This window comes from Seriola dumerili, unplaced genomic scaffold, assembly GCF_002260705.1.
Source record: "Seriola dumerili isolate Sdu_G_001 unplaced genomic scaffold, Sdu_1.0 BDQW01000565.1, whole genome shotgun sequence".
NCBI classification, from domain to species: domain Eukaryota; kingdom Metazoa; phylum Chordata; class Actinopteri; order Carangiformes; family Carangidae; genus Seriola; species Seriola dumerili.
The window spans coordinates 1253639-1271955 of record NW_019174820.1 but is presented as its reverse complement, the minus strand read 5'-3'; the positions used below and the strand labels follow the sequence as shown (position 1 = coordinate 1271955).

General features: G+C 45.5%; 1 protein-coding gene across 1 annotated transcript in view; it reads left to right on the top strand.

The window, feature by feature from the left end:
* The window catches only part of sptbn5 (spectrin beta, non-erythrocytic 5), a 46763-nt gene that overhangs the window by 17476 nt on the left and 10970 nt on the right, over positions 1 to 18317 (top strand). The window contains exons 21-63 of the mRNA XM_022764718.1: positions 40 to 291; positions 728 to 803; positions 894 to 1105; positions 1891 to 2140; positions 2323 to 2462; positions 3257 to 3356; positions 3555 to 3725; positions 3894 to 4058; positions 4737 to 4826; positions 5429 to 5565; positions 6081 to 6267; positions 6477 to 6586; positions 6809 to 6899; positions 7349 to 7465; positions 7552 to 7709; positions 8055 to 8187; positions 8528 to 8673; positions 8847 to 8961; positions 9039 to 9149; positions 9386 to 9565; positions 9644 to 9847; positions 9918 to 10067; positions 10155 to 10259; positions 10805 to 10993; positions 11089 to 11244; positions 11557 to 11748; positions 11829 to 11924; positions 12522 to 12643; positions 12713 to 12827; positions 12923 to 13033; positions 13540 to 13661; positions 13880 to 14048; positions 14134 to 14316; positions 14491 to 14568; positions 14657 to 14829; positions 15205 to 15295; positions 15559 to 15705; positions 16141 to 16278; positions 16455 to 16622; positions 16758 to 16846; positions 17185 to 17371; positions 17781 to 17849; positions 17954 to 18097. Coding sequence (XP_022620439.1) covers positions 40 to 291; positions 728 to 803; positions 894 to 1105; positions 1891 to 2140; positions 2323 to 2462; positions 3257 to 3356; positions 3555 to 3725; positions 3894 to 4058; positions 4737 to 4826; positions 5429 to 5565; positions 6081 to 6267; positions 6477 to 6586; positions 6809 to 6899; positions 7349 to 7465; positions 7552 to 7709; positions 8055 to 8187; positions 8528 to 8673; positions 8847 to 8961; positions 9039 to 9149; positions 9386 to 9565; positions 9644 to 9847; positions 9918 to 10067; positions 10155 to 10259; positions 10805 to 10993; positions 11089 to 11244; positions 11557 to 11748; positions 11829 to 11924; positions 12522 to 12643; positions 12713 to 12827; positions 12923 to 13033; positions 13540 to 13661; positions 13880 to 14048; positions 14134 to 14316; positions 14491 to 14568; positions 14657 to 14829; positions 15205 to 15295; positions 15559 to 15705; positions 16141 to 16278; positions 16455 to 16622; positions 16758 to 16846; positions 17185 to 17371; positions 17781 to 17849; positions 17954 to 18097 — 6139 coding nt within the window. The remainder of the gene's footprint in view (positions 1 to 39; positions 292 to 727; positions 804 to 893; positions 1106 to 1890; positions 2141 to 2322; positions 2463 to 3256; positions 3357 to 3554; positions 3726 to 3893; positions 4059 to 4736; positions 4827 to 5428; positions 5566 to 6080; positions 6268 to 6476; positions 6587 to 6808; positions 6900 to 7348; positions 7466 to 7551; positions 7710 to 8054; positions 8188 to 8527; positions 8674 to 8846; positions 8962 to 9038; positions 9150 to 9385; positions 9566 to 9643; positions 9848 to 9917; positions 10068 to 10154; positions 10260 to 10804; positions 10994 to 11088; positions 11245 to 11556; positions 11749 to 11828; positions 11925 to 12521; positions 12644 to 12712; positions 12828 to 12922; positions 13034 to 13539; positions 13662 to 13879; positions 14049 to 14133; positions 14317 to 14490; positions 14569 to 14656; positions 14830 to 15204; positions 15296 to 15558; positions 15706 to 16140; positions 16279 to 16454; positions 16623 to 16757; positions 16847 to 17184; positions 17372 to 17780; positions 17850 to 17953; positions 18098 to 18317) is intronic.

The window sequence follows — 18317 nt, the reverse complement described above, 5'->3', positions numbered from 1 at the left end:
GACTGAAGCAGCTGATTCTGGTCTCCTCTGTGTCCTCAGGTGGGATCGGATCCAGCAGCTGAAGGACGAGAAGGGCCACGAGCTGCTGAGTACGGCAGACGTGCAGTCCTTCCTGCAGAGCTGCGAGGAGGCTAAAGGTCAGCTGCAGGGTCAGCTGTCCCGGCTCGACGTCGTGGACGTGGGCTGCAGCTCCTTCACCCTGCTGGCCGAGGAGAAGAACCAGGTTCAGGCCCTCAGAGACATCCAGACCCTGGAGGGCAAGATCGCCTACCTGAAGAGCGTCGCCAAGATGTACGGCTCTGAGTTAGGCTGTAGGACTGTTACAGAAAAACTAAGAATAATTTGTTTGTTTCCTTGTAAAAGAAGGAACCAAGAGGAGGAGGTGGTACGAAGAGGATGGTAAAGATTTAAAAGGAGACGTGTTACTTTTGTTGGAGGTTGAAGTTGTTCCCCTGATGGCAGAGAGATTCTTGCTGCTAAATTTTATTGAAGACTAATGAGAGTCGCTGTGGATCTTTGATAGTGACCACCACTCTTCCTCTTTTAATTTGTGCTGTAAAACCCAATAAACGAAGGAGACAGAAAAAGAAACTGATTAGGAGACAAAGCAGAAGTGTTTTAACACACTAAAAATTTAGTCACAGATTTGGTGTTTTTCACGTGAACCATCTGAGGTGAGAAGTATACTGCATCTCATAGTCCTGGATGTTTGTTTCCCGTGCTGCAGGAAGCAGGACTGCAGTCCGGCAGAGAGTGCAGCCATCATGGAGGAGGTTCGGGGTCTGGAGGCTCTGCTGAAACAGGTTAGAGTTCAATTCTAACCTTCTGCCAGAAGACAGAAAAGGAGGAATTAATCTACTTAAAAATAACGACCTGCATGGGTTGTCTCACAGGTGAAGCATCAGGCTGCAGACAGACAGCGCCTCCTGGAGGAGGCCCGCAGGCTGCAGAGCTTCCAGCAGCAGGCCAAAGAGCTGCAGCGCTGGGCCGGTTCAGTGCAGGACCGTCTCCTGCAGGAGGAGGCGGCCGCTGACGTGGCCTCAGCCATCGCCCTGCTGGAACAACACCAGGAGCTCCGGCTGGACATGGAGGAGCAGAGGAGCAGGTAAAGAGGAGGAGTCAGGAGGTACCGCCACAATAAAACACAACACAGGTTATTACTGTGGCCTGAATGCTTAGAGAAAATAAAATAAAAATCTTTTTCAATCACTATTTTTAATCTATAACAGAAAGAACAATTACTTTATTTCTAAGAAACAAAACAGAAATTTGAAGCAAATTTGACCAGATTTCATTTCACTCATGGACGTCTATAGCTGTCAATACGAAATGAAATAATTTAATACATTTTTTTATTTGTGTGCACATATGTGATAAAATTTTATACAATTTTTAAATAGAATTTTCACTGTAATATTTTTATATTTTGAAAATAAATAATTTCCTAAATTAATTATTTTTGCGTACTCTAAACACAACACTGCCTTAATGAGAAGAAAAAGACTTTGACCTTTAATTCATTTTCTTCTATTAGAAATTATTTAAAATCATAATTTTAATCAAAATGCAAAATTTTAAATATAAAATACATTTGAAATTTTAAATATTTTCATGTCAATGGTGATTCCATTTAAATTTTTATTTTGGCAGTAATTGTGTATTTTCGATGAGATTCCATTGTCAGTGCATGATCACTGATTTAGCAGTTTTAATGTTGAAATCATTGAGCTTATGCACAAAAAGAGAAATGCAAGTTGATCCAGGGAACTGAACACATTTTAGCCTTATTTCCATTATAACTTCAATTAATCAAGTTGTTGTTCTTATTAATAAATAGTGTGAATGAATAATTACAGTGTAAATGACCAGTACAGTGTGTTTGTGTCTCAGGCTGAAGGAGATGGAGAAGTTGGGGGAATCTCTTCAGCGGGGCTCCTCTAATAGGACGACAGGTGGTGTGGACATCCAGGAAACCCTGGACAATCTCTCTTCTGATTGGTCCAAACTGGACAACATGTGGACCAGTAGGAAGCAGTATTTGGAGCAGCAGGTGGAGCTCCAGAGGCTGAACCAGGAGGGAGACCGGATTGAGGCGGCGCTGTCCGGACATGAAGCCCGACTGAGGGTCAAAGACGTCGGGGTGAGGACGCTTCACTCTGATCTGTTTTCATGGTCCATCAACCCTGAAAGTGAAGCTTGACTTCAATTAGATTCCTGAATATACGAAGATTAAACTGAGACATGAAAGCAGTGCTTCGAAACATAAAATCTGCTGAATAACTTCTGCGTATATTGATTATCTCTCTGCGCTCACTGATGCAGGACTCGGTGGACAGTGTCCACAGTCTTCTGGGTCGACAGGAGGAGCTGGAAGGTCTCCTGAAGGCTCTGGACCAACGAGTCCATCATTTCAGTGAGCGCAGTCTGGAGCTCATCAACCAGCAACACTACGCCGCAAAACAGTAAGAGAACACAGGTGGAAGATTGTCTCGTCGTTCAATAGGGAGAAGATACAACAATGAGGGTTGTGACTTGGTCTGTATTTACCTGAAGTATGTTAAGTATATTAATAATTATATGAATATTAATAAGAATTGTTTTCAGCAGAAACAAGTTGTGAAGACAACACCTGTGAATCATCACTTTTTAAAAAGGGATTTGGTTTTTGCTGAGTGAGCTGATTGGTTGATTAATCGACGAGTAGACGACGAAGCAAACGGCAACTAAACACAATGATCTGGCAACTGAGACGAGGAAACACAAGGCTACGCATACACTGAAGGCTAATTAACTAATGAGACACGTGGCACAGAAAAACAACACAACACACACACAAGGTGAAGTAAGTAATTTCAAAATAAAACAGGAAATGCAACACACGGACGGAGGTTTCTCTCACCACTCCCGTTTTCACATCGTCAGTTCAAACATCGATATTATAAAATCATACATTATCGCAGCTTTAAAGTAATTTTGAAATAACATATAAAAAAATGATTGTCAATTTATTATCAGATATTTTTTAATTTCTGGCAAAAACCACATAACAATTGAACAGATTTTCAGCCCAATGAACTGATGATCAAAGGTAATTAACTTCACTAGCCTTTATTTATTTATTTATTTTTTTAATTTGGACAACAACATCTTGATTAACCAATAAGTTTCCAGTGCAAGTCCAACAATCAAACCTAACTAGTGGTGATGGAGTATGTTATGTAATTCTGTTGTTTAAAATACTGAGTTTATGTTTCAGCATCAAGGAGAGGAGCAGGAGCATCCAGAGGGCCAACGTGAGGCTGAAGGACAACAGCACTGAGAGGAGGAGTCTGCTGCTGGCCTCCAAGAAATACCAGGTATTCTCATATTATCACACCAGGACCAGCCTGTATGTAAAGACAGGTTATCAGTTCCATTCTTTGTTTGATTTGTTGATCCGTCCGTTAAACCCTTCGGTCTCTAGTAGTGTCGTCGTGTTAAAAATTGTTGTAACAGCGTTTTTTTCAAACGATAACTCAGTGTGTCATTAGTTTCCCTGACGTTTCGTGCTGCAGGAGTTTCAGAGGGACGCAGACGAGCTGCTGCTGTGGATGGAGGAGAAGTTTAAGGTGGCTGAGGACGAGTCGTACCGCGACCCCACCAACGTCCTCCACAAGCTCAAGAGACACGAGGCAGCTGAGAAGGAGATGCAGGCTAACCAGGTCTGGCTGGACAGACTGGTTCAGGTAAACCACTCCCCTCCGGTTCTTCTTCTCTAGTTAGTTAGTAGTTAAAACAGCTGTTTCTTTGATAGTTTGCGTAATTTGTGAACAGACACTAATACAATGAAGAAGACATTTACTTTACTAGTGTCACTTTTCATAAACACCTTACATGCATTTGTGTGTGTTCAGCTGGGACAGGAGATGCTTGCTGAGGAGCACTACAACAGTCAGAGCATCAGCAGGAAGTCCACTCAGCTCAGCAGCCGGTGGAGGAGACTGCAGGACAAGATGGCCGACAGAGGAGACAAACTGAGACAGGCGGGACAGCAAGAACAGCTGATGGAGCTGCTGCAGGTAAATACCTCAGTAACTGACTAACTTTAGCTATCTAAACTGACCAGTTAACCACTGGTATTGACTAGCTAGCAAACTAAGCTAACTGACTAATTAAAACTGATTGCCTGGCTGAACGAATGGCTAACTAACAAACTGAAAGACAACTGGATAACTGATTAATTTAGCCAACTGACTACTAACCTACCCCCTGACTGTCTGGCTGATAAACAGGCTACCCAACTAGCTGAATGTTTAATGTTAGCTAACTGACTGATAGCAGATAAACTGACTTTAGCTAACTGACCAGTTTACCCATCCACTACCTGACTCACTGACTAACAAACTGGTTAGCAAACAAGCTAGTCAACTGACTAACCCTCGCTGTCTAAGTGGCGGAAGTATTAGCTAACACACTGGTTGACTGACAACTGGATAATATAGTTAACTATCTTACCAGCTTACACACCAGCTAACCACCTTGCTAACTGGTTAACACTTGACTAAGTTACATATTGGCTAACTGACTGGCTATCAGAGTAACTTAGCTAGCTAATTAACTGATCAGCTAACCAACAGTGTAACAAACCAGCTAACTGAACAACTGATGAACTGACTAGCTAACTAATGAGTGATAACTTAAAACTCAGTAACTAGTTTAGCTAAATAAACCCTGATGTTCTTCGTGTCCGTCCTCAGGATGCCAAACTGAAGATTGAAGCCATCCAGTGGATGCTGAACAACGCTGCCAAAGGTCACGACCTGCGCTCCAGTCGACAGCTGCTGAAGGTGAGGACACTGATATGACACCTGTCCAGTGTTTTTAAATGTACTTATTTAATGTTTATTTGTTTATGGACAAATATATAGTATGAAACAACGCAACATACCAGAGCATTTATAGCACAAGCTAATTTACATGTCGTTAGATGAGCCTTTAAAATACAAGAAAATACAAACAAAACAAACAAGCTGTTTACAAACGATGATACAATAAACAAGGTAGATGGATTGGGGATGCAGGAGGCAGAGGAGTCATTATTATTATTATCTTACATTTTTAAACTAGCTACATGTGCTAAATGTTGCTACAGCTGTTTCATAAATTCAACCTTTTTAAGTTTTTTTTTTTAAATTACTTTTTAAGTTTTACTTTTACATGTTAAATAGTGACCCAGATCTGTAGTGCTTGGGACATTTGATCTTCAGCTAAGGAAGTTACCGACAATGTTTTCTTATGTTGTGTATTTATTAAAAAAGAAAACTAAAATTCTGTGTCCGTCCTCTCTGGGGGACAAATTTTATAATGGAGACGCTTTTTCTAAATGACCAAATGACTGTGCTTCAGGGAAAGGGGTGAATTTATGAAACAGCTGTTTGTGTGTGTGAAGGAGCATCAGCAGCTGGAGCAGGAGGCCAAGGAGCTGGCGGAGAAGATCAACTCCATCGTCAGCAGAGCCAAACACCTCGCCTCCAACCACTTTGACTCTCACAGGATCCTCCAGGAGACCGACACGTACCTCACTCTGTGAGTCGACGCTGCAGCGTGTTAACAGCTGGATTTAGCAACAGCTGCACTGATGATACCAATTTCTTTATCGGGAGCAGCTCAGGCATCAACTACAGACCCGAGTATTTCACTTCTATTTTCAGACGTTGTTGAGGTCGCTAGAGTAAAATAATTATTGTAAAATGATGTGAAGGGGATAGTTTTTCTGCTTCTTACAAAGGTGCTGATCAATAATACTCTTCACACTGGAAACTTTACAAAGTAAGTTTAGCATAAAATACTACAATGATAATGTACTGTAAATAATTTCAAAGGGTCCATTTCTCTACAGAGAATATATAGAAGTGACTTTCCAGAAGCATGGCATGCAGCAGGTTTTTAGGTTTTTATGTTTTATTTAAAATCAAAAACTTTGCCAATAAAAGAATCAGATAAATTATATGAGCAGTAAAAAAGTATCTGGTTAACATAGTTGACCTTGAACACAGGAACCTGAACCAGATGGTGTTGACTTAGTGAGGTCTGTGCCGCAGGTTCAAATCCCTCCAGAAGCCTCTGGACCGGCGTCGAGCTCAGCTGGAGGCGTCGGTGCTGCTGTTTGGGTTTTATCACGATGTGGACCTGGAGCTCAGCTGGATCTCTGAACACCTTCCTGCCTCTGGGTCCACAGGGTACGACAAGTCTCTGGCTGGAGCCATCAGCCTCATGCAGAAACACAAGGTAAACGTTTATAATAATGATAATAATAATAATGAAGATGATGATGATGATGGGGATCACTTGTGTGTGTAAAGGTCAATTTTTCCAGATATATCATCACATTTATAAATCAAATTAACAGTTAAAACAAAGGAAAACCTGTAAGTTTGCTCATTTAAAGCCTGTGTGTGTGTGTGTGTGTGTGTGTGTGTGTGTGTGTGTGTACATAGGATTTACAGGCTGAAGTGAACGCCCACCAAAAACACCTGAACCACGTCCTGGAGAAGGGGCGGAGCCTGGCCAAATCCAGCAAATCAGACGGAGCGGACGTGCTCCAGAGGTGCTAATTTCTCTCAGGGGTTTTTTCATGTCAGAAATTCCTCTTTTGTTTTGCATCTTTAGTTTATGAAGAAAGATTCGAGACCAGAACAAGAATTTGAACAAACTAAAACGTGTTTTTCATTAAAGTCTCTTTATCGTTCATGAAACACTGTGTGAAACTTTTTTTCTGTTCTCTCATTGTGACGTTTTGGTCTGACCTGTGTCTGCTGTTGCTTTGCAGGTGCAGCCACCTGAGGGCAGAGTGGGAGGAGCTTGAGGAGGCCTGCAAAAGGAGAGCAGCCCACCTGAGCAAGGCCATCACCAGAGAACAGGTGAGAGGGACGGAGAGGTGATGATTACTTTGAGAAGTATCTAATTATTGTCTTATTGTTGGAAATAACTCCGTCAGGTCTCATAGAAAACTTTTTTTGATGTTTTACGATCGAGTTTGCTTTTAAACAACAAACCAGTTTTATCAATATCAAAAGTATCAGTAAAATCAGTGGTTTGCTTTAGATTAGCTTAATTATACTTCATATAATGTTTGAGCTACAACTTCTTCCTTTAGATTATTTAGATCCTTTATGAAAATAAAATGAGCCAATCTATAGAAGTGAAATAATCAATAAGGCAACTTTATAGTTTAGCACTGGATGCAAACAACAGAGAAGGAGTAGATTTCTCTACATGTCCAATGATAGTGAGTCATTGTATTTGCATGTTACATTAAGTTTTAGTGAATATAAAGAACCGAGTGCGTCTGAACGTGATCTGTCCTCAGCTGCTGCTGGACTGCTCAGAGCTGGAGTCCAGGCTCACGGAGACTCTCAGTCTGGTGACCAGTGATGACTATGGCAAAGACCAACTGGCCACACAGAGTCTCATCAGCAAACATCAGGTACAACACACACTGTGAGTGAGAGGTCTGAACCGAAACAAGAGGGGACCTGGATGTCTGTGAACAGTCCCCTCCTGGTCCTGCAGGTGTTGGAGGGCCAGCTGGAGGTGCTGGAGGTGGAGGTGGAGGAGCTGGGAGACCAGGTGGATCAGGCGGTCCAGAACTGGAGTCTGGAGGAGCTCAGCAGACCCTACAGCCACCTGAGCAGCCTGAGCCAGCAGCTGCAGCACCAGGCTGCTCTCAGGTAAAGCTCCAAACTGCAAATACAGAGTTTTAACGTTGAGGAATAATCCCAGATTTTTATTTCTCTCTGTTGTTGCTGCTGATTTTACAATTCATTTTAAAGCATATCACTATATTGTTTTATAAGTGTAATCAGTCCCAGTGCTGTGCACAGGTTCTCTCAATGCCTCAGTGGAGACAGTCTCACGCTTCCAACCTCATCAATACCATAATTGATTGATCCTTGATAATAGCTGCGTCTGCTCTTAGTTGGTTTATATCCTGTTTTTTCAAATGGAAAATGTTCGGTGGCGGTCGGTGATGACTGACCCGCCTGTGCACCTGTGGTCTCACTGTCTGCTGTCAGGGGTCAGAGGTTACAGGAAGTCTTCCACCTCCATGAGTTCAGACGTGAATCCTCAGAGCTGGAGGACTGGATGATCCGGCAGAGACAGACGGCAGAGTCTCAGGACCTGGGCAACGACTACCAGCACGTTCAGGTGACGTCTCTCTAACTAGAGTAGAGCCGCACAGATGAATCAGTAGGGCTGACATTATTACAGGCCGATCGTCACTGATTACAGGTTTATTATTATCAGTATGTAAAGCACAGTCCAAAAGTGAGGACGCTCTCAAAAATAGAACCATGAAAACAGAAAAAAACTAAATCAGATCAGTATTTTAAACATCTGAAGTGTCTAAAACCGTTACTCTGTGCTGTTTATCGTAATGTGATCGTTACGTCCTGATCACAGGAAAACTGTTCATCTCAAGATCTGATGATGATGATGTTTTAAAAACAAATGAAGCTGAAGTCTGTGTTTGTTGTGGACGTGTCAGTTGCTTCGTGGAAAGTTTGAGGGTTTCCTGAAGCAGCTGGAGGTCGGAGAGGAGCGACTGCAGAGCTGCAGCGACGCGGCCGCTCGACTCATCCGCAACAAACACCCGCAGAGCGCCGCAGTCAGAGAGACGCTGCAGCAACTCGGGTAAGACACACTGAGCTGAAACTTCCAACACGCCGTGAAAACACTGTGACCTGTGCAGGCTGCTCAGACGCCCACATTCAGCTACGCACCTGATTTATGATTATTATTATTATTCTGTGCTCGTTTTCTGTTTGTTCTTTCTTTGTGTTAATCCTGTCGTTGTCCGTGTGCAGTGCATGCTGGGAGGATTTAAAGGAAGTGGCCAGAGAGCGTCAGGATCAGCTGCAGAGAGCTGAGGAATGTCACCGCTTCTACCAGGATCTGACTGACGCGCTGACGCTCATCCAGGTATCTGTCCGTTCTGCTGAAGTCCAACGTCTCAGTCTTCACGTCTCTCGCTCTCATCTTTCTCTTTTCGTCTGTAGGAGCGACAGAAAAGCATCCCCGACGACATCGCGAAGGATCTGCGAGGAGTGATGTCACAGCTGAGGAAACACGAGGCGCTGCTCCACGAGCTGGCCGCCACAGAGCAACAGGTACAGACGCACAGAGACGAGAGGTGATGAGTCATAACCCGCGGTCACAGAACCAAATGTGAGCCAGCTCGACACTCAGTTGGCAGATTATTAGGAACACCCGGCTACAGCTCACACAGTCAGATCCAACATGGAGGAGGTGTTTCTGTGACTTAGCCTTCTCTCATTCATATAAAAACGTGTGTGTGTGTGTGTGTGTGTGTGTGTGTGTGTGTGTGTGTGTGTGTGTGTTACAGTTGCAGGATCAGCTGGACGCCATCGACCCCATCCTGGACCTCTGCACACCTCAGCTGAAGCTCCGCCTGCAGGACGTGCAGCAGGAAGTGGTGGAGCGGTGGGAGGAGCTACGACTTCACACCGAGCAGAGGGAGGAGGAGCTAAAACTGGCGTGTCAGCGATACCTGTTCCTGAACACGGTGAGGATCAGACCGACGGGCGAACGAGTCGACCTCTGACTCGTCAGATCTGACCCATGTTTTCTTTGCGCGCTCCAGGCGCAGGACTACCTCCTGTGGTGCAGCCAGCTGATCGGTGCGATGGCCGCCGAGGAGAGCATCAGCGACGTGGCCACCGCCGACCTCCAGCTCGCTCAACACCAGCAGCTGTGGGCCGAGATGGAGGCCAGACAGGAGACCTACCAACAGGCCCTGGACGTGGGGGAGGAGCTGCAGACACATGACAGGAACAACAGGAAGGAGGTGAGGACGACACGGAGGTTTGAGATGGTTGATATGCTGATATGTTTATTTTGGCTGCTGTTTCCTTCAGGTGGTGGAGAAGCTTGATGCTCTGCAGGCGGAGAGAGACAAACTGGAGCATCAGTGGAACAAGAAGCAAAGCTGGTTGGAAACGGTTCATCTGGAGCAGGTCTTCTACAGGGACGTCAACAGCACGGACAAGACCTCCAGCTCACAGGAGGTACGTTCACCCTCTGTGTTTGTTCTGGAAGATAAAAGATAATTATCTGTCCTGTCTCTGGTAAAATCCTCCGCATGGTGTCTGCAGATCCTGCTGCAGAACGGCACTCTGGGAAACACGGTGGATGAGACGGAGGGTCTGATCAAACGTCATGAAGCTTTTGAGAAGCTGCTCAGCTCACAGGACGACAAGGTCTGCTCTGCTTCTCTGCAACTAACCATTATTTTCTTTTCTTAATCAATTCTTTAATCGTTAAATAAAATTGAAAGTTCCCATAGTCAAAGACGACGTTATAAATATTTCATTTTCAACTATTTCAAACAGAGAAACCGGTAAATCGTCACATTGGAGAAGCTGGAATCAGAGAATGTTTTACATTTTTGCTTTATGAATGACGTGAAAGTTTGATTGATAACCAAATATTGATTATCACCTTCCATGCAGTTTGTTTTTTTGTTAAAATATAATATCTCGATTATAGTTACATTGTCATTGTTTTTTATTGACATATTATTTGTAATTTATTAATTGTTTAAATTATTTTTTTTCTTGACTGAAAAACTTTTTATATGATGAGAAATAGTGCGATTCTTGAATGTCGGTTGAAGCCTAGTGGCAGAGTTATAGCTCCTCACAGTGAACTGGAGACACATCCAATCAGAGTTGCTCGTCCTCGTTTTCTTCAGGTTCTTTTAGGATATTTAAATGTTATCGCTCCCTCCCTCTCTCGGGTGCAGCTGTCCGCTCTGAAGGAGCTGGCTGAGCGACTGAAGAAGCAGCTCAGCAGAGAGAAGAGTGGGCGGGTGCAAACCAAACTCAAAGCCCTCCTCCAGAGACGGGACAGGATCAGGGAGCTGTCCGTCAAACGCAGGGAGGAGCTGGAGCTCTCCAGGATGCTTTGTATCTTCAACCGAGATGTAGCCCAGGTATTCAGCCGACCAATCAGAGACCACCACAGTGTATGTGGCAGCGCGGCGATCAGTTCGGCTATTATCTGACTGTCTGTGTTTGCGTCCGTCAGGCTGAGGAGTGGGTGTCTGAGCGGATGCAGAAGATGGCGGAGGACGGTAAGGCCGACCTCAGCAATCTGCAGACCAAGATGAAGCTGCTGCAGAAACATCAGGTGTTCGAGGCCGAGATCCTGGCTCACAGCGAGATCATCAGCTCTGTGCTGCGGGTAAGACCAGCTGCAGGTAGAAATCTGACACGAAGAGACGTGAGTGGATGAGACTAAAGTTGAGCAACGAAAAGGTCAAATCAGAGAAGAAGAGACACGGTGAGATTCAACATCATGAGCAAGAAGATAAACCAGTGGAATGAAAGGAGGGAAGTTGAACAAGATGAATTTAGATGTGTGATGATGAAGAGGAGGAGAGAGACTAAGACCTGTCTTCCTGTTTAGAACTAAATGGAGGGATCCTGTCGCTGTCATGAAGAAAAGATCTTTATTTGCCTGAATCGTGTCAAACGTCTTGTTCTGTTCCTCCAGGCCGGGGACGAGCTGGTCTCCCTTCATCACCCGAGGTCCAAGGAGGTGAAGAGGAGTGCCGCCGCCCTGCAGCTCCACTGGGAGGAGCTGAAGAGAGCCGTGGCCACCCGCGGGAAAGCCCTGGAAGACAACAGAGACTTCCTGGAGTTCCTGCAGAAGGTGGAAGAGGTGGAGGCCTGGATCAGACACAAGGTGAGAGGCGGACGGAGGGACTGAGGAATGAAACCTGGATCGCTGTGTTACGCTTCCTCTCTGACCCGTCTGTGTTTCAGGAGGTGATGATTAATGTGGGAGATGTTGGGAAGGACTACGAACACGGAGTTCAGCTGCTGAAGAAACTGGGCGAGTTCAGGGGAAGTGGAGACGGGGTGAGTAAGAGCCTGTTGTCTGACTGAACATGTCCAGATCTCCTCCTGTAATTCTGCTTTTATTCATAAATATCAACAAACACGTCGCATTTACTACCGCTGCTTCACAATAAAAGCCTCCTGCTGGCTTCCTGTTAATAGAAACTGTTGATATCAGCACTAACTCAGTGAATACAAAAGTCCCACAGATTCAGATAGAAAGGTGTTGAGAGCTGAACACAGAGACACTTTGGAATAGGCGTCATTCATTTTTTAATCAGACCGATGCTGCTACTTGCAGTTTCGTTGTCGGTCAGTTTAAGCTAGCAGGGAGCGGTGGAGTTCAGTGACCTTTCAAACTCTCACTGTACAGATGTGTTTCACACCTGGACGAGATCCGTCACACCTGCTGCTCTGGAGGATCGGACCGTAATGTGATTGTCCAGATAAGATTAGCTAGTTGGTTGTGATTGGGCTGTGATCTCCTCACCAGTGGAAACACGTGTTCACGGCTTAATGCAGGAAATTGAAAGTGATCATGTGATCAACAAAACTGCCTTATAGAGCGCGCATGTTACTGATTACGGCGACGTTAATGCAGGTTTGTTTAATCTGTAGGAAGCGACGGTGGACGACGCTCACATCACGGCCATCAACAGACTGGCGTCCAGACTGGAGAGGAGACGGAGCGCGGACGAGCTGGCGACCGTCAGACAGAGGAGACAGCAGCTCAACGACAGGTAACATGAAATCACACCTGCGCGGGTCACGTTCTCCGCTTCGTGCCGACGTGTCTCGTCTTTTTCCAGGTGGAGCAAGTTTCACGGAGATCTGAGCACGTACAAGAAGAAGCTGGAGGCGGCGCTTGTGATTCACGCCCTCATCAGAGAGCTGGAGGAGGTCCGGGACCGAGCCAACGAGAAGGTCGGTCACGCGTCAGATCTCGCGCTGACGCTCACATACGTGTCGAGGAAGCGCAGCTGTTATATCTGAATGAGGTTCGTTGTGCTTCCCTGTAGATGCTGCTGCACGGTCAGGATTGCGGTTTTGATGTGGAGAGCGTGGAGAACCTGATCAGACGCCACGAGGAAACGGAGAGAGAGGTCGGGGTCATCCAGGAGAGGTCGAAGGTGAGAGGAGGGTCGCTTTCACCTTCACCATTAAATCTGGACAGCAACACGATGATGGATGACCGTGTCACTGACCTTGTTGTCTTTGCTAGCAGCTACAAGTATCTTCGCTGTAACTAAGCAACCAACTGCAGAGTAGACAATCTGCTTCCTGTTTACACCGGCACGCACGTGCCCAGTGAGCATTAATGGTTGGAGATTTTGGAGATCATTTTCATTTGAAGACCATTTTAAAATGACGTGACTTGAGTTTTATGATGAGTTTCCTTTAGCGCTGACGACGAGCTCGCAGCAGGAAGGTAGAAAACACGTTGCTGCATATGTACATCATCAATATTTATTAATGTTATGTATTAATGAAGCAATTTTCTTCTTGTATTTAATGTTTCCCACGTATTTTCCTTCAGCAGTTCAGTCTGTTTTTTATTTTCACATTTGACGTGGAGCATCATTAGCTGAATTCTATGAAGGCGCTAATGACTGCGTTGGTGACCTCTGCCCCCCAGGCTCTGGAGACGCAGGTGTCGGATCACCTGAGGGCTCGATCGGTGATGAGCGACAACCTGAAGAACAAACAGAAGGAGGTGCAGAAGGCTCTGAAGACTCTGGACAAAGAGGTCAAACACCGGTGAGGATCAACCATTTTATTATTATAGTGATATTACAACAAATATATATCAAAAAGCTTTTTATTAAGACACTGTTAATTATGGAACCGTTTTAAAATCATGGCTTGAAAGTCAAACTCTTCTCTTTGGAAGTCGTGATATTGATGTGAAACAAAAGTGGCTTGAGCCTCGCGGTGTGATTTAACAGATGGGCTCATGGGAAATGTTGTTTGTTTAGGAAGGAGAAGCTGCAGGAAGCTCACCAGCTGCAGCTGTTCAAAGCTAACCAGCGCCTCCTGCTGGAGTGGAGCGTCAAACAGAGCAGCGAGCTGGCTGAGAAAAGTCTCCCCAAGACCCGAGCCGAGGCGGACCGGCTCATCATGGAGCATCAGGACTGGAAGGCGAGCGTTGCCCCTCCCCCTCCTGATATACTGCGTCTGTGTGGTGGATCAGATGTAACAGTAAACCCTGTCTCTGCGTTTCCAGACAGAGATCAACGCCCGCACCGAGCGCATCGACTCTGTCCGGGACTTCGGTCTGGGCCTGATCCGGTCCGGCCACAGTTCCAAGGCAGAGATCCAGAAAGCTCTGAACCAGCTGGAGGAGGCCAAAGCCGGACTGGACCGAGCCTGGCTGAACCGCAACACGACGCTGGAGCAGGCGCGAACCCTGCAGGTGACGATCAGGGATCAAGAAGAATGATCTCAGCACAGGGCCAAGTTACCTACTAGTTAAACTAGTTACCTACTAGTTAAAAGTTCTGCAAACTCTGCTGTAGTTCAGTTTGTTGGACTTTCTGTTCTCCTGAATACACGCGTGACTCAGTGTAACACGGTCTCCCTGCTGCAGGTCTTCCTGGCCTCGGTGGAGCAGTGTGAGAGCTGGCTCAGCAACAAGGAGGCCTTCCTGTCCAATCAGGACCTCGGGGTAAAGATGACTTTGTTTGGAAACCTGCTCTGTCTGGGGGAAGTTTTCAGGTTGATCGGAGTATTTTCCTTCTCCTCTGTGTCTGCAGAGCTCGGTGACGGAGGTGGAGACTCTGCAGAGGAAGCAGACTCAGTTTGAGGAGGCTCTGGAGGCTCAGGTGGACCAGGTGGACCAGGTGGAGAAACTGGCCCAGACGATGGTGCAACAGAAGCACTACGACTCGGACAACATCAGAGCCAAGAGCAAAGCGCTGGCTGCCAGGTTAGAGCGTCACGGCGCCACAGACAGTGAAGCTGCTCACTGACGGGATGGAAAGTTAGAGTGTCTCCAGAAGCTTCCGGATCTCGTTTGTTAAATAAACGTTAAACACAGTCCCACTGTTCTTCCAGTCGGTGTCATAAATATCTGTCATATCATTGATCACAAGCTCAGGATTTAATGGAACATCAGATTAAACAGTGTTGATTAAATTTAAACAAATGTTCAGTTTGATAGAGAACACAACGTTGAGAGGATGATTTATTTATTATTGTGTACATATGTTTTTTCCCTCCATGAACACTTGCTCTGTATTAAAGCTGTCGATGACCTCACCTGTGTGCCTGCTCACCTGTGTGTCTGCTCACCTGTGTGTAGGCGGAGTCAGCTGCAGCAGCAGAGCAGATCTCGTCACAAAGCTCTGGATCAATCCCTGCAACTGCAACAGTTTTTATCCAGCAGCTACCAGGTACTCTACTGACCTCTAGTGACCTCTACTGACCTCTAGTAACCTCTACTGACCTCTACTGAACTCTAGTGACCTCTACTGACCTCTACTGACCTCTACTGAACTCTACTGACCTCTAGTGACCTCTACTGAACTCTACTGACCTCTACTGACCTCTACTGAACTCTACTGACCTCTACTGATCTCTACTGATCTCTTTTACATCCTTGTTGTATGAAATGTGTGTGTGTGTGCGTGCGCGCGCGTGTGTGTGTACATTGCAGGTGTGTGTGTGGCTGAACGAGCGTAACGCCGTGGCATTGGATGAGAGCTGGAGGGAACCAACCAACCTTCAGGCCAAACTGCTGAAACATCAGAGCTTTGAGGCCGAGGTCCTCGCCAACCGCTACAGACTGGACACACTCACCAAGGTGCGTGTGTGTGTGTGTGTGCGCATCATTTCTGTATTAGATCAGCTGTACAGTGTGTAGGTGTGTACAACCTGCACACACACGTGCAGCTTGTTGACACATATGATAATGAACGTTAGTGAAGAAGAGAGGAGGAAGATGACGACAGATGGATCCGTGTTAGTTTAGTTTTATTTTCTTACTTTTTAAAAACACTGTCACTGATTTTACATCAACATTCTCTCAACAAACAACAAACAAACAAACAAATAAACAAACAAACAAACAAACATCACTGTTCACAGAAACACAATAAAAACTTTAATAAATCATTTAGTGTTTGTAAGATGTGTTTGACCTGATCTGTGTGTGTGTGTGTCTGTGTGTGTGTGTGTGTGTGTGTGTGTGTGTGTGTGTGTGTGTGTGTGTGTGTGTGTGTGTGTGTGTGTGTTGCAGGAAGGGGAGAAGCTGCTGTCAGAGTCTCGTTCAGCTGATGTGAAGGTCGGACCTCGACTCAGAGAGCTGACAGACAGCTGGGACACTCTGATCCACAACTGTAAGGAGAAGAAGAGCAGACTGCAAGAGGCCTACCAGGTACACACACACACACACACACACACACACACACACACACACACACACACACACACACACAGGTTGTTAAATGGATCATTATTTCAGTTTCCGGCAGCAAAATAAAAGCTTCCTGAAGCCTGTATGTGTCACGTTCATCAGTAGATAATTGTCTGTGTCTGTCTTTGTGTTTGTAGGCGCTGCAGTTCCAGCGTTCATTGGACGACATGGAGCAGTGGGTGGGCTCAGTGGAGAGGGAGGTGGCCAATGAGGACTGTGGAAGTGACCTGCCGTCCGTCAACAGGCTGCTGAAGGCTCTCCAGGGGCTGGAGGAGGAAGTGGACGGACTCCGGGGCAGAATCCAGGTCAAGAACCTCGACTTCATGAATTTCCCTGACGACAATTTCCGAGTAGTTTTTGCCATGTAGTAGGAAACGTGACATTTGTATCTTTCCACAGCGTTACTGTTGTATATTTGACCTTTGTTTTTAATCTGTCAGGACCTGATGGACACGGCGAAGTCCTTCCACTCGCAGGGAAACTTCCTGGCCGAGGAGATCCAGACCAGAGTGGCACACACCATCAGCAGGTCTGACAACAATGAATGTTCATTCAAAGTTCATTTATCCAGAGAGAGAGAGAGAGAGAACGGATGATAATAGATCTTATCTTTCAGGTCAGAAATATAAAACAAAAGGAAAAGAAAATGATATTTTCTGCTTGTGCCATTAGAAAATATCGCACAAACCACAAACCATATAAAGCTAAAATAATAAAGTTACTGATGGAAAAACACTAAATAGATGATTTACAGTCAGTCATTTGTCCATTAATAACTGTCGCACAGGTACTAGTCTCTCATACCGCTGCAGTACCTGCTTCTCAGAGGTGTTAACACCAGGTGTGTGTGCACGTCTTCTCTGTCAGGTACAACAGTCTGTCGGAGCCCCTGCAGAGGCGCAGGGAAACCCTGGAGGCCTGGCAGGTTCTGTTCCAGTTCTACAGAGACCTGGAGGAGGAGGTGGCCTGGCTGAGCGACAGACTGCCCTCCGTCACTGCCAGAGACCTGGGGAGCTCCCTGAGCAGCAGCCAGCAGCTGCTCCACAAGCACCAGGTGACCGCTGGTTCGAAATGTTCTTCTAAATGTTCTATATCAGTTTCTAAAGGTTCCTCTTTCTTACATCTTGTCGTATGAAACTTCACGTTGTTATCACCATCATTACTTTTATTTTTATTACCGTGGTTTCGAGGCTTTAGCAGGTGGAGAATGGACACGGTTGAGTTAGACATGAATACTTAAAGATCGTCTGCATACAGTGAAACTTTAAAATCTTACTTTCCCATTGTGATGCCAGTGAAGCTCGAGGAGACCAGGGGAAATAGAAAAGGTGATGATGGGCAGATTTGTGTGAGACAAAGGTGTAAAAATCCACATCAGGACCGTGTGTCCAACTGGATGTTTGGGGGAGATTCTGTTCTGTTCATCTCAGGAAATGTTTAAAAGATAATGTTTTTTTATTCAGGCTGTGACGCAGGAGATCTCGAGCCGCGCTCCTCTGGTCCAGGCAGTGCAGGAGGCGGGACATAGCTTGGTGAGGAACCAATCACACTTTTCTAAAACTCTCTGTATCGTAACGTAGGTGTGTTTTTATAATGTCAACAGACACTCATGACCACGTTGCGTCGACTCTCTCAGGTCAGAGGTCGTCACTTCGCGTCTCACGATATTCGGGAGCGTCTGGAGGAGCTGAAGAGTCTCCACGACGAGCTGATGATGGAGGCGGAGAGGAAGGGGAAACTCCTGCAGGAGGCGCTCAGCATCCACACTTTCCTCTCCGAGGTAATAGTCTCTAACAGTGTTGGAGCTTCAGTGAAGAAGAAACTGGAGGTTTGGAGAACAATGTGTGAATGTGGTTGGTGTTATATGCATATTTTATTTTACTATATGTTTTTATATTTTAATGATTTACGTCTTTATTTGTTTTAACTTATGCTGTCAAGAGGATTGCTGCATAACTTAATTTCGTTGTGTTCTTAGTGAATAAATATCTGCGTGTCTT